The sequence below is a fragment of the Acartia tonsa genome, chromosome 1 (assembly GCF_053477335.1).
Source record: "Acartia tonsa isolate MP-2025a chromosome 1, ASM5347733v1, whole genome shotgun sequence".
Classification (NCBI taxonomy): domain Eukaryota; kingdom Metazoa; phylum Arthropoda; class Copepoda; order Calanoida; family Acartiidae; genus Acartia; species Acartia tonsa.
This window is the reverse complement of record NC_137260.1, coordinates 50,559,943-50,574,126: the sequence shown is the minus strand read 5'-3', so window position 1 is coordinate 50,574,126 and position 14,184 is coordinate 50,559,943. Positions and strand designations below refer to the sequence as shown.

Genomic DNA, 14,184 nt, shown 5'->3' with positions numbered 1-14,184 from the left:
TTTAATTAGATAAAAGAAAATTAATATACAATATAGTAGAAAAAATATCAAAATAATACTTATTGTAAAAATTTAATTATTTAATATTAAAAGCAAAGAACGTGACAAGTGCATGACAAAAGAATTATTAACCAGCCAACTTTTACTTCAGCTACAATCTGATAATCTTTTCAATTAAGCGGGTTTGATTCTTCTCTGGAAATTAGACCATCTTTAAACCTATACAAAACTTTCTGGAAAAGCACTTTTGCTGTTTGAAATACTATTTGCTTTGGACAAAAAAGATTAATACTTTACTGCGCCTCTAGAATCTAGAGGCTTTGTATTCTTAATGGTAGGGAAGGATAGAAAAATAGCCTAAAACAAACCTGAAGGCTTAATTTAGAAATAAATAGCCTAAAATCATACTGAGACCTTATGTATGGAGAACTTAAGCTACAGACAAAATCTTACTACTTTATAGAATAGGATATTAACAGCATCTCTATAAGAAAGTAACAAATATATTTCTTGTCTTATTGGAATACTAAAGCATTGTTTAAATAAAATGTCCGCTAAAAAGGATGCAGGATGCATTGCTATATGCAACCTCGAATGAGATGCAAAAGAGGGATGCTGGAGCAGCTTTGGCGGCCATAATTCCAGGTATAAACATATACTACCAACTAAAAGAGGGTTGCTGGAGCAGCTTTAGCCGCCATCATTCCAGGTATAAACAAATGCTACCGCTAAAAGTGGAATGCTAGAGCAGCTTTGGCTGCCTTAATTCCAGGTATAAACATATGCTACCACTGAAAGAGGGATGCTGGGGCAGATTTGGCCGCCACAATTCCAGGTATAAACATATGCTTCCACTAAAAAAGGTATGCTGGAGCAGCTTTAGCCGCCATAATTCCAGGTATATACAAATGCTACTGCTAAAAGTGGGATGCTAGAGCAGCTTTGGCTGCCACAATTCCAGGTATAAACATATGCTATCACTAAAAGAGAAATGCTGGGGCAGATTTGGCCGCAACAACTTTAGGTATAAACATATGCTACCACTAAAAGTGGGATACTAGATCAGCTTTGGCCGCCATAATTCCAGGTATAAACATATGCTATCACTAAAATAAGGATACTGGGATAGCTTTAGCCGGCAAAAGTCCAGGCATAAACATATGCTACCACCAAAAGAGGGATGCTGGGGCAGCTTTGGCCGCCACAATTCCAGGTATAAACATATGCTACAACTAAATAAGGGATGCTAGTGCAGCTTTAGCCTCCATAATTCCAGGTATAAATATATGCTACAACTAAATGAGGGATGCTGGTGCAGCTTTGGCCGCCATAATTCCAGGTATAAACATATGCTATCACTAAAATAAGGATACTGGGACAGCTTTGGCCGGCAAAAGTCCAGGTATAAACATACAATGTGTTTCAGAAAAAACTGTGTTTTCCAGTTTTGGGAATCAACCAGAAGGAGCATGAAAAAAATAATTATAGGTCCATATTCTCTGTAAAAATGCACATAACATTTACTTAAGGTGATTTTCGATATCTCTAAAAATGTGGCTGTAATGATAGGTACATGTAGGTTAAAAATGCCTGATCCTAAATCTGTGACAACAATGAGATTCAATTAACTTATTTTATTTGCAACATATAGGCTGAAAAGTTCAATATTAAAGTAATAAAAGGTTAAATCAATGTCCGCATTTGAGATTTTTTACATATTTTCTTTTTTTGGCTACATGCACAGAGATTTTTGGGTTCCTCGGAATTTAATTTTTTCTATTTCTCTATTGCAAAGGCATTTTTCATAAAAAATCTCTTTGAATTTCATGCGCATTGATAAATAAAACAAGTCACTTTTTAATTCATTTCAATATCTTAAAAAATAAGCAAGCTATCTTAGTTTGAAAATGTCGCTAAAAATGCTTTTATTTATATCATATTAGGTTAATATGTCACAAATGTCAAATAAAAGGAATTAAGAGATTAAAAGGGGAGGGGTAGGAGGAACGGTTATGAGAGCATAATTGAATGATCATGATTGAATCGTAATTAAAGCAAAAATAAAATTGGTCATTTATTCTTTAAAAAAGCATGATTGAATTAGATTTTAAACGTAATTATTAGAATATTTGGTTGAGCATGCTATAATGTCGTTTTCAAGTAAAAAGAAGAATTTGATTGGACGTTATAGCCCTAAATTCCACAAGAATAAAGCAACACACATACATTTTGAATTCTTTAAGCTCTAAAAAGCGCTATTGTTTTAAGAGATATTTTAAAAACACCTTTTATAAAATTGATCCATATTTTTTATAGAGATTAAGAATATATAATTATTTCTTTCATACTCCTACTGGTTTCCCAAAACCGGAAAACGCAGTTTTATTTGAAACACCTTGTATGCTTTTACTAAAAAAGGGATGCTGCTGGAGCAGCTTTGGCCGCCACAAATCCAGGTTTAAACATAATCTACCGCAAACGAAAAGAATCAGAAATGAAAGGTTGACAGTTGATACAAAATTTGTCTATGTATATATGTCTTCTGTGTTTTTTTTTTGGCTTATAATCTTTCTAACAGCTGATGCTGATAATCTTTTCCATTACAATGAAGCTTCTTATATGCCAAGGGAAGGTTTTATAACTGTTTGGGGGAGTGTACCTCTTACATTCAAAATTTTATTACTTCTTCTTTCATAAATAAAATGGAAAATTGAGGCTAAAATTGCCCCCGCACCTTTCATAGTAGCTTCCAGGGGCATAACCGCTTATACATGAAATAGCAGTTGGTCAGGTGCATTTTAGGTAATGTACAATAGACTGGCCCAAAAAAACATGAATTTTTAAATCTTTACCATATCAATTTGCGGTTACCTTGAAGTTGTTACCGGCTCAAATGTAGACCTTTTAGTGAAAACTAGACCTCTCTACAATGAAAATTGATCTCGAAATTTCAATCTTAAGCTTTTTATCAAAATCTTCATATTTTCATGATTTTAACAAGAAATAATTAAAGAACTGCCAACCTAAAATAATGTAACAAGAGTTCAAATATGAAGCAATTATATAAAGTAGGCAGAACCGCCATTCCTGCCGAATAATTCCGAGAAAACGTCTAAAAACATTGTTTTATCTAAATTGATAATTTGTCTAAGAAATTGAACTAAAACAGTAGCTATTAGTCTTATGAGAAGAGAAATGATGAAAAACTCTAAAAAATATACATTTTAAAGACATAAAATAGGAAAAAGTGTTTTTAATAAATTTCATGGCTCAACAGACATTGTCGCCAACAAAGAGACAATTTACTAAAATAAAAAATTAAATGAAGGTAAAAAAATATGTAATATACTTATTCTCACATTCAACTTTAAAAAAAGCATACTAATAAAAAAATTAATATTGCAAAAAATAATTTGATTGTTTTTTATTAAACCAGGAATAAAGAGTAAGGCTTATCTTTAATTATTTTTCTTCAATGATTTTGCAGTATGAATTAGCTTTCCCAAATTATTGTAATAGTACAAAAATAAATTTTTATACTTTCTTTCTTCATATGTTTATTCCTGGTGATTTTAATATTTTATTTCAATGTTTGTAAACAAACAGACAGAAAATTTGATGTTTTGCTTTATATCTGATGTAAGGCATTCTTAATTTGGGGAAGTAAAGGTGAAAATAAATATGCATTGGACGAGATAGCGATAGATTTTTTCTTAAATCAATTATAGGGCTAAAATCTACAAACAATACATAACCTATTTTTACATTCCGCACATTAAAAAGCGATTTAGACCTTCATTTGGGCCACACAAATGTACAATTCAGCCATGAATCTTAGATCCAAGCCCTAAGAACAAAGACACAACTGTCACGCATGACCATTGCGATATTATTCTCTTATAGGATGTAGCCTCTAATGTAAGATGCTATAATAACCATGCTTAATTATTTTAGTTCCACTTCTAAAATCAATTTTCCTTCTTTTTCAAAATATATGTATAGGTTTGAAATGGAATCCAGGAGAAAAGATCCTGGATATTGGCAGTGGATCTGGAGATGTTACTGTCAATCTTTTGGCTAGGGTAAATTTATTCTCGTATTCATTCGAAACCGATTCCAATCCGGTGGATTAGAACCGATTCTCATCCATACGAAAAAAAACTATGTCTAGCATCGTATTATATCTACGAATAAAAAAATGTACATTTATAGGACTAAAAATAGCCCATGCCTTATGCACCTCGGGGCTAAAAAAATAGTTTTAATCTTGTAATTGTACATTATATATCCGCGGAAAGCTGTTTATAATACGATGCGAGAAATAACTAATATCTGTACCATGTAATTTGAATTTTTACTTATAATATACTTTTAATATTAACGTAGTAACAGATAATAACTTCCCAATTATTGCGACAACCAAACCTTTGTTACCAGGACCTTTGTCTGAAAGTCCTTATAATGCTGTACGTACAATAGGTATCGCCTTTTGTGTTACTTTACAAGAAAGATAATTTTTATGAAAATGGAAAAAACATATGTAGAAAAAAAGTAAAAAACTTTAATAGGTGGGTAAATTGAAATGAAAATATTGTAATTTCTTATTTATTTAACATTTTATTGTAGGCTTTGCTATTTTATTAAAACTAAATTTATTAATCAGAGGATTCCTGTCGAGTTTGAGATAGTTGGGGTGGACTGTTCTGAACAAATGGTTGAATTTGCCAATCAATCCTTTGCTTCTCATGATATTTCATTCCAGCATCTTGATATTGAAAAGGTGAAAACATCTATTAAAAGGCAGCTGTAACAAACAACTGAATTAATTCGAAAAAGTATTTGGTAATAAATTTCAGCCACAATTGGGGGCATCGCTTCGTAGTAAAGATGACCTTTTTATCTGCCCCCCAAATATTATATTATATTTATTTCTCTTGTTGGCTATACATTATATCTGATTAAATGGTAGCAATAAGTTAAAAATTACGAATGGTGCTAGTTGTCTAGGGTTAAAAATAATAAAATTTGCTTAAATTTAAGCAATAATACTCATTTCTAATCACGTATATATGAAATTGATGTTTATTTGATTATTTTAGAAAATAAAAATAGAATTATATTGATTTTTTTACAGGAAGAGAATCCCTGCCATTTATTTCCATATAAGTTCAGCAAGGCTTTCTCCTTCTACTGTCTTCACTGGGTAAATAGTATTATTCCTTATAATATGTCTGTATGTATGCTGAAGGAGCTCGCTAACCACTGAACAGATATGGTTCTAATGTACAGGGTAGCTTCTGGAAAGGCTTATTACTATTTGGTGGTAGGGTACCATAACTCTCTCAAGTGAAATCGCCACTAGAAACTATTTAAAAAAACGTTTTCTTTTGAAAATACAATTGAAAGTGGGGGTCGACTTCCCCTCGGTCTCAATTTCCCCTAGAGGCCTCTAGGTGCGAAGCTGCTAATTAGTTATACAATTATAAAACTTTGGGTACCAGTGTAATATACAGTCCATTATCCCATTCCCTCCTTGGGCCCTTGGCACATCTTTTAAATAAAGACTTAATAAAATAATCTGGACAAGACTAGGATATCTAAAATATTTATTTCTTAATCTTATATTAAAAAAACTCATTAATACAATATCAGGTTAAAGATTTGGGTAATTGTTTACAAAATATCCATGACCTGTTGATTCCTGGTGGAGATGTTGTCCTGGTATTTCTGGCCAGTAATCCTATTTTCAGGTAAAAACTTGCTAGACAATAAACATTACAAATCTCAAATTATGACAATAAAATTCAAATGCAGTGGTTAATAAATTTTATATTTGTAAGGGGTTTGTCTCAAATTCAAAATATGACTTTCCCTCAAAGTTATTATCAAGTAATTCCCCCGACCCAAGAACAATATTAAAATAAATTTAAAATAAGGAAGGGAATGCCTAACAACTGCGGGGCTACCTAGAACCAAATAAAACCTAACCTAACCTTATCTAAAGTAAACAAATAAACGAAATAATAGCCCTCCCCCACCCTCTTTTTTTTCAATAAAGGTGGTGTTTCTGTGTTCGATTGGCACTTTAAGAGAAACCAACTTCAAATTTAACCCAATTAAATTAAACTAAATTAGTAAGAATCTTTAATATTTCATTTATTTAATTCATTGGAAAATTGCCATAAGGTATCTAAATCTAAATGTTTTAGCATGTACAAGATTCTAGCTGAGGACTCTACCTGGGGTCAATACATGAAGGTCAGTTTCCGTAATAACTTAATAAATACTAAATTTAAGTAGCTTTGCTCAATCAAAATTTAAAAAGTCAAAATTGTAATTTGTAATGCAATCACTATAATTGTTTAAGGAAAAAGGGAATTGAAATACTTTATCATTCACAATAAAAATATGTTTTCTTATTGATCCAATTTATTTATTAGGGATCCATATCTACTCTATTTTAATCGTATTTGCTTAGGATTATGAGAAGTATATTCCTGTGTACCAGAATTCTTCTGATCCAAAACAGGAGTTCTCCAACCTTCTGAAGTTGGCTGGATTTGAAACTGTGCTTCTTGAGGTAAGTCTAATGATAAAGTATTTGAAACCATAATACAGATTAGATAATGAATTTATGTTTCATTGTGCTTTGCAAACCTTACCACATCGTTTTAAATCTTTTACTACTCTTTTTATACTCATGCCAAGACAATATATTGTATTCTAATAGAACAAAAAAACACTTATTTATTTTATGTTGTTGTTTTCTAGCTTTACCTTTAAAAAAAGGAAATGATAATAACAGTTTAGTCACTCAAATCTTGGAATTACCAAATAATAAAACAAAACGCTGTTTAAAATCGTCTTTGATTAATAATTATTTTTGAATTGCTTAGGTAAATGAGCACAGCTTCACGTATGAGAATAAGAATCAGCTGATCAGAGCTGTCAAAGCTATCAATCCTTTTATCAACAGGATTCCAGAGGTAGTCAAAACTGAAAAAGTTCCAGGAAACAAAATATAAAAAGATTAGGATCTACTGCAGTTCACGGTAAAATATTGCTGGTAACGAATATTGCTGAAAATCTATGAATTTTAAAGGCTGCTAGCTGCCAAACGGCTGAACGTACAGATCATACCCGCACACCATTTTAAGCGGTATAAGAAGGCCTACAAATAATCTGGAATAGCCAAGATCCAATGATGCACAGGGAAAGCTTCACTGAAGAAAAAGCGCGTAAATTAGGCCTTTTTCGCGCATTTCTCTGCACTGCGAGATAATTATGCATTATTGATCTATGGCTATTCCAGATTATTTGTAGGCCTTCTTATGCCGCTTAAAACAGTGTTCGGGCATGATGTGTACGTTCAGCCGTTTGGCAGCTAGCAGCCTTTTAAATTCATAGATTTTTAGCAATATTCGTTACCAGCAATATTTTACCGTGAACTGCAGTAGATCCAAAGATTAATCTAAATGATTTATTTGAAACTAGCGGTTACGCCCCTAGAGGCCTCTAGGGACACGTAAAATTGTTTCTTTATCTGTTTTAAAATCCGCTATTTACAAAAAAAAACATTTTTTTCGCCGATAGATGGTGTTAGTTATGTTTTTAGTTAATTGCAAAAATGCACGCAGGGCGGCGTTTTTTTTGTGTTTTAAATGATTTATTCTTCTTATTAAACAAATCATAGACAAATTAAATATGATAATATTACATATTATAAACATATTTATATATATACATGTTAAAACATAATGTTATATTTTGATTTATATTGATTTCATATTACTTTTTTTAAAACAATGGAGATCGGACGTTATCTAACAGCTAAAATACTTTGTATTGTCCTTATATCCTAAAACAAAATCTATAAAATTAGTTACTAAACTGTAATTTAATCCGATGGAATTAAGTAGTTTTATGGTAAATTGTGCTAACAGTAAAGTTTGAGAGAAAAAGTTATCCTCATTCCATCTTATAATACATTCTTCCTTGCTTGCTTTTAAAGCCCTATCTTTTGCTATCAGTATAAGTAAAGTTATTTGTGTGAAGTCATCCCCTTTAAAACAATCATAATAAATATTAAATAAATAAAAATTTTCTTTTAGAAAGATAAATTCAGGACATTCATTATTATATAGTTTATCCAAAAATGTTGCCATACAGTGAGCAAAATATTTTGCAAACTTGCATTCAAAAATTGCATGCTCACTGTCATTTATAACTTTGCATGATTGGCATAAATTGCTTTCAATAATATTCCATTTAAAAAGTTTGTTAGAGCTAACTAATGTACGAGTAAATTGTTCAAAAAGAAAACTCTTAAAATACATAGTTATGGGCAAGTTAAGTATTATATTAAAACTATATTTAAAACTTTCCATGTCCGGGAACCATTTTTTGTCAATTTTTCGTGAATTCAAAGAAGGATGTGCTGACCAAATCTTTTTCTTGTGCATTTGCTTAAAATAAAGGGCAAAAATGGAAGGAGAATTAAATGACATTGTCATAATAGTTTTATTTGAGTTTTTGCTTTGTTTTGAAGAAATACATTCTAAAGTATTAAACTCAAATTCATTTGATATATATTTAACTATTTTTGCTATTTTCTCATATAATTGGTTATGTCCAGACAAGGTTTGCTTTAAATTTTCGTTTATAATAGGAAGATAGAGAAATTTATGTTTAATTGGCATGCATTTAATAATTGATGCTAATGTAACAATATTAGAGTTAGTGAGTATTCTATTTTCTGCGTTAGTAAATTTAATATCTTTAGACCAATAAGATGTTGAGATAGTTGAGTTAAGAAATGTTAAAGGCTTCTTTTCCAATTCTTCCATAAAAACACATAGTTTTCTGAAGTTTTTTTTTATTTTTGTCGATTTATCTCGGAGAAGAGTGGTACCCTCCCCCCAAATAGTTATGAACATTCCCGGGACCTATGAAAAGCTTCCCTGTTAAGGAGAAACCGATCGGTTCAGCGGTTGGCGAGATCCTTCGGTACAGACAAACCAACAAACAGACATCCTGTAACTTTACACAAGGAAAAAAAGTACCTGTTAAGTACTTAAGTACTTAAACTTATAACCTTATAATACATTATTGAAATAATGTAAGAATACCTATGCCTTGAAATTCTTGAAATGACATAAATTTGTTTTAGGCAGAGCAAGCAATCTTTCTGATGGATTGTCTCACCACACTTCTGTCTCTGGATGTTCCCACCAAGAACGGCAAAATTGAAGCCAGGTAACCTTATTCTAAATTTTTTTAATGTACTATGTGAAACCATATTCAGTCATGAAAAGAGTTTTCAAAAGTATCCAATAATATGTTTTACTCAGGTACAATTTGATGGTGGCACACATCAAGAAGAAGAAATAAAAAATCCAAAATGAAGAACCTAAGCATAAAAAAAAGAATCTGGTGGCATTATGACTTTGCCAAGAAGAAAAGCGAGAACACTGATTTATGACTTTGCCTAATGAAACATAAGATTAAATAATTAGTTTTAAGGTCGTCTAAAGGAATGCAACTATGATATAAAATATTCAATGCAGATAAATAGCTGATATGTTTTTTTACATTTATTGATCTAATTTAGTTTTAAGTTTACTAACAACTATAATGTAATTGATTTATTACATGTTTTAGTTGGGGGGATAAAAATAATATTAGTTTCTTGAGAAAAATATTGAATTTAAAATTTTCTTAATAAAAACAAACATGACAAAAAGAGAGTTATTTTAAAATAGTTATTTTTCATAAAATCTAATGTTTTTCCTTAAGAGAATATAAATATTTTCAGCTTCCCAACTAATTATTATAATAATATTGTATGTTATGTAAACCAGTGAGCATATTTCTTGGGTATTGTCAATCTATAATCTCTATACTGTATTTTATATATATCCACGACAGAATAAAATATTACAAATACCTGTTCTAACTTCTATTATTATAAAATCTTTTGGTTTATGTTTACAAATGACTTGAAAAGTTATTTATAACAGATAACAGCAGGCACCAGGGGCGTCCAAGCTTTTTCATTTGGGGGGGGGGGGGGGAATTTTGAAAATAAAAATTTCCCCAAGCTCTTTTTGGGGGAGGTAATCTTTATTTCATAGAGACATTTTTTTTTATTTGGGGGGCGGTAAAAATTGAAAAACCAAAATTTTGGGGGTGCCTACCGCACCCCTTTACCCCCCCTCCTTGGACGTCTATTGCAGGCACCCCCAATTTTTAACCCTCCCCCTCAGATAAAAAAGCTTGGACGTCCTAGCCTCTATGATATAAAGATTACCCCCCACAAAATTTTGATCTTCCAGTTTTACCCCCTCTAAATAAAAAAAGCTTAGACACCCTTGTGATTATAAATGTCTCAGAGAAGCTTTATACATGTGTTTGAATAGTTTTCGGCTAATGTCCTACCCATCCCAAGCCAAGCTTTAAAACCAATTCTGTCAAAAGATGTAGTTATTATATAAACAAGTCACAATTACAAAGATGTTGATTTATTCCACAACGTCGACATAAACCATCAAAATAATATGTTGTTTCGAATTTAACATTGTTCCTTGCTGTCACAATTCATTATTCGAAAAATCAGATTAATAGGATGAATAAATCATATTAAAAAAAGTTGAAAAATAGATTAACACGTTTTAGAAGGACCTACTGACTTTCAGTAACGATTATAGGGTTGCTTCACTTTTGTCAAAAGAATAATATAGCCAATTTTTAAATCAATAAGATGATGTCTAAAATAATGACAAAAACCAAACAATACGGACGTACAGATATATCAGATTTATATTTACATAGACAAGCTTTGCTTTTCATAATATTAAAAATAGTTGATTTGCTACGCTTTAAGTAGATCAATCATCCTTGTTTAATTTTGGCTAAATCACCTTCCAATACAGATAATCATTATTAAATTTCCACACAAACATAGCCGCGTATGTATGTATGTATGTATGTAAGGTAAAGTAGAGCGCATGGTCCCAAACCCGCGGCGGTTTTAATGATCTTTTAATGACAATTTGTAGATGCCTTATTATCTAAGGTAAACTGGATAAGTAAGTTCGTTTTTAAAAATGATCTATTTTGCCAATGTAAAAAATGTAAAACTAGACGTTTAAAAAAAAATTATGAGGATTCTTAAAAAAACATTTTTTACTAGCAGCAGTTCCTAACTTAGTAAGCTGCAGCCGAATCAAGATATTTAAATATTGGACAATCAGATGAATTTGCAAAACTTCTGAAACCATAATTTTGTCGAAAAACCTTCTAACTATGCAGACTTATTTGCCAAAATGGTTGCTAGCATGGATACTAAAAATCAAACTGCAGCTGGGTTTTATTTCCTTAGGCTTTTATATTGCGTTTTTTTTTTTGGGGGGGGGGGGGTGGAAATTGTCATGTTTATTTTACTTTCAAATTGGCATGGTAATTGAATCAACGAGTGACGTTGAAACTGAACTACATGTCGACCTAGGGATTTGTAAAGACAGGCAAACAATATAAATTGTGAAATTTTCTTATAAAACATACATAAACGTAAATTATTCCTATTATAATGTATTTATTATTTCTTTGATATAACACCAGAATATCACGTACTCTAATAAAGTGAAACATCAAACAATCCACCCCCTCCCCTCCTATTTAATGAACGAACAGACCAATAAATGATGTATTCTAGTATCTAAATCCATACTTATTACCATTCTTTTGCTAGTCCCTTTCTCCCTGGTATAAACTCTACACTAGTAGATGAGAAAAGGAAGCAAATAGTGAACATTATATCAACTAGAACCCATCATTAATATTCAATTTTCAAACCTAGATAAAAAGTCACACTGTGCCAAATTATTCTTTTTGTTTGCTAACAAACTTTACAAAAACAAATTTATTTGTTCAATGTTCAATTCGGATCATGGGAAAGTAAATAAGAAATTAATCTTTTGAAATCGAAATGTATAGGTCTGATGGTCTAACATTTAGGTATGATCTTGAAAGCGTAACAACTCTTGTATCATTACCAATAAGTACTTACTTTTATACATACCTTTATTTTTAGTCTATTTGAAACCTAAAGTTTTAAATGATGAACATGAATTTTGTAATTTTGATTTTTGGCGAAGAAGAGTAGCATCTATATAATTACGTTCTTAAGTGTAGGGAACGTACATTCACATCAAGCTTAATGTTTTTTTTTAACAATTTTCACAGACTAACATAGTATTTTGATCTAAATAAATTAATTTAAAAATAAAACATTAAATTTGTATTCTTTTGGAACAATGTGTAAAATATACCTTGTTGTAAAGGAAGCAGAAATTAATATTTTCTATTTGGAAAACAATGATTGATTCATAATTAATATTATACAAAATTCTCACAAAATCAAACACCTTTTCTTACTATTTTTTTTTTGAAGCAGGGGTATTCTTCAATTTTCTGATGTACTTCAGTCCATATATTAGCAAATATTTTTTGAAATGTAATCTATAATACAAAGTAGAACGATGTCTGTCTGTCCGTCTGTCTGTCTGTCTGTCCGTCTGTCTGTCTGTCTGTCCGTCTGAAGCTTAAGATCTCAGTAACCACTGAACCGATTGGGCTCTACTCTTCAGGGATTATACCTACTGGACCTGTGATGGTTTTAAGCTATTTTCTTGGGGGGTGGGACACCCCTTACCCCCCCAAAAAATGAAAAATAACCCCCCCCCAAAAATTTTTTTTTACTTTTTCTTTTCAAATCTAAAATACGAAAAATTAGGTTGCTCAAACCTCTTGGGGCAAAGCCCCTAGAGGCTAGGGGCGAAGCCGCTAGTTTAGCATATAAAGTAATCAGATTTTTTTGTCTGTAGCAAAGGATCTCGCTAGCCGCTGAACAGATATGGTTCTTCTTTACAGTGAGGCTATTTATAGATCTAGGGAAGGTTTTTACCTATTTGTTACCTCAACTCTCCCAAGAGAAATCGCCCCAAGAAAAAAATTGGCCGCCTCCAAATATTTTTTATAGTATCATTTTAAATTCAAAAATGAAAGTGGTGGGTCGAATTCCCTCCCATCTGCACCTTATGTTCCCCTAGAGTCTTCTAGGATAGTAGCAGCTAGTCTAAAATTAAAGAAAATGAAAAACAAATGCATAATACTTTCCATTCCTCTATAATTATTCAAAATGCCTTACGTAAAAAAATCTAATTGATAAGAAATCTACCAAAAGAATTTAAAAGTATTATAAGATCAATGAAGTATTTAATATAATGTATATTACTTTATATCAATCATAGAATCAGGAATAGTTAAGAATATGCTTAAATATTTTATTTTTATATCTAACGAAAATTTTTAAAAACTTTTTGTTGCGATTGTTAAAGAAAAATAATCGTTTTACATAATAAACAGATTAAAATATCATCCTTATAATAAAATAACAGGATGTCTGTTTGTTTGATTGTTCCGAAGGATCTCGTTAACCGCTAAACCGATCGGGTTCTCCTTAACAGGGTAGCTTCTCATAGGTTCCGGGAAGGTTTATAACTATTGCGGGCTATTATAACTACCAGTCTCCCAAGAGAAATCCCCAAAAATAGAAAATTTCTTAGAGATTTGAACACAACATAGACATGAAATTAAAAAAAAACATTAATCGACCTTAGTTTTCAAAGAATGATATTTTTTATTGCTGAGCTACATTTGGACATGTTTAATGGTCCTTTTCTTATAAACTATTCTTTGCTTTTAATTTGTAAGATTTATAAAAATTATGATAAAATATCCCTTTATACATATAATGTTAAGCTGACATGACAGTTCTTTTCACAACATTCTTGTAGTAATTAAACCAGGCCGGCTCCTTTCATCTCTCATACACTTTAATACACCCTAAAAATTGACCCTTGTGAAACAATAGGTTACAGATATCAAACTATATTGGGGACGCACGCACCCCCATTGTAGTGCTCCCTACTCGTTCAAATTTAAAGGGAAGCATGTTATTATAAAAAAAAGTTGAAAGGACATTCTATCTTATATACTTGTAAGTTTAGTAAGATTTAAATTTTCAGAAAATCTTTTCAATAACTTTGGACAGTTTCTTTCTAGGCATGTTGTAAAGAGGGGGGGGGGGACAGGGGTAGTTTAACCCCTTAAAGAGAAACAGTA

The 14,184-nt window shown here is 31.3% G+C and overlaps 1 protein-coding gene across 2 annotated transcripts; it reads left to right on the top strand.

Moving 5' to 3' along the window:
- The first annotated feature begins 529 nt into the window (after window positions 1-529).
- LOC145323005 (juvenile hormone acid O-methyltransferase-like) lies at window positions 530-10,005 on the top strand. Of its 2 annotated transcripts, none has more exons than XM_080165396.1 (10): window positions 530-645; window positions 4,003-4,082; window positions 4,664-4,780; window positions 5,135-5,203; window positions 5,653-5,750; window positions 6,210-6,258; window positions 6,479-6,580; window positions 6,897-6,986; window positions 9,170-9,255; window positions 9,351-10,005. In XM_080165396.1, the coding sequence occupies exons 1-10, from the start codon at window positions 564-566 to the stop codon at window positions 9,388-9,390; spliced, it is 813 nt and encodes a 270-aa protein (XP_080021522.1). In that variant the 5' UTR covers window positions 530-563; the 3' UTR covers window positions 9,391-10,005. The 2 variants fall into 2 exon arrangements, with proteins under 2 accessions (XP_080021522.1, XP_080021528.1); XM_080165402.1 differs by lacking the exon at window positions 530-645 and adding an exon at window positions 1,292-1,339 and having other exon boundaries at window positions 4,664-4,781; window positions 5,133-5,203; window positions 9,351-9,961.
- Window positions 10,006-14,184: the final 4,179 nt, after the last annotated feature.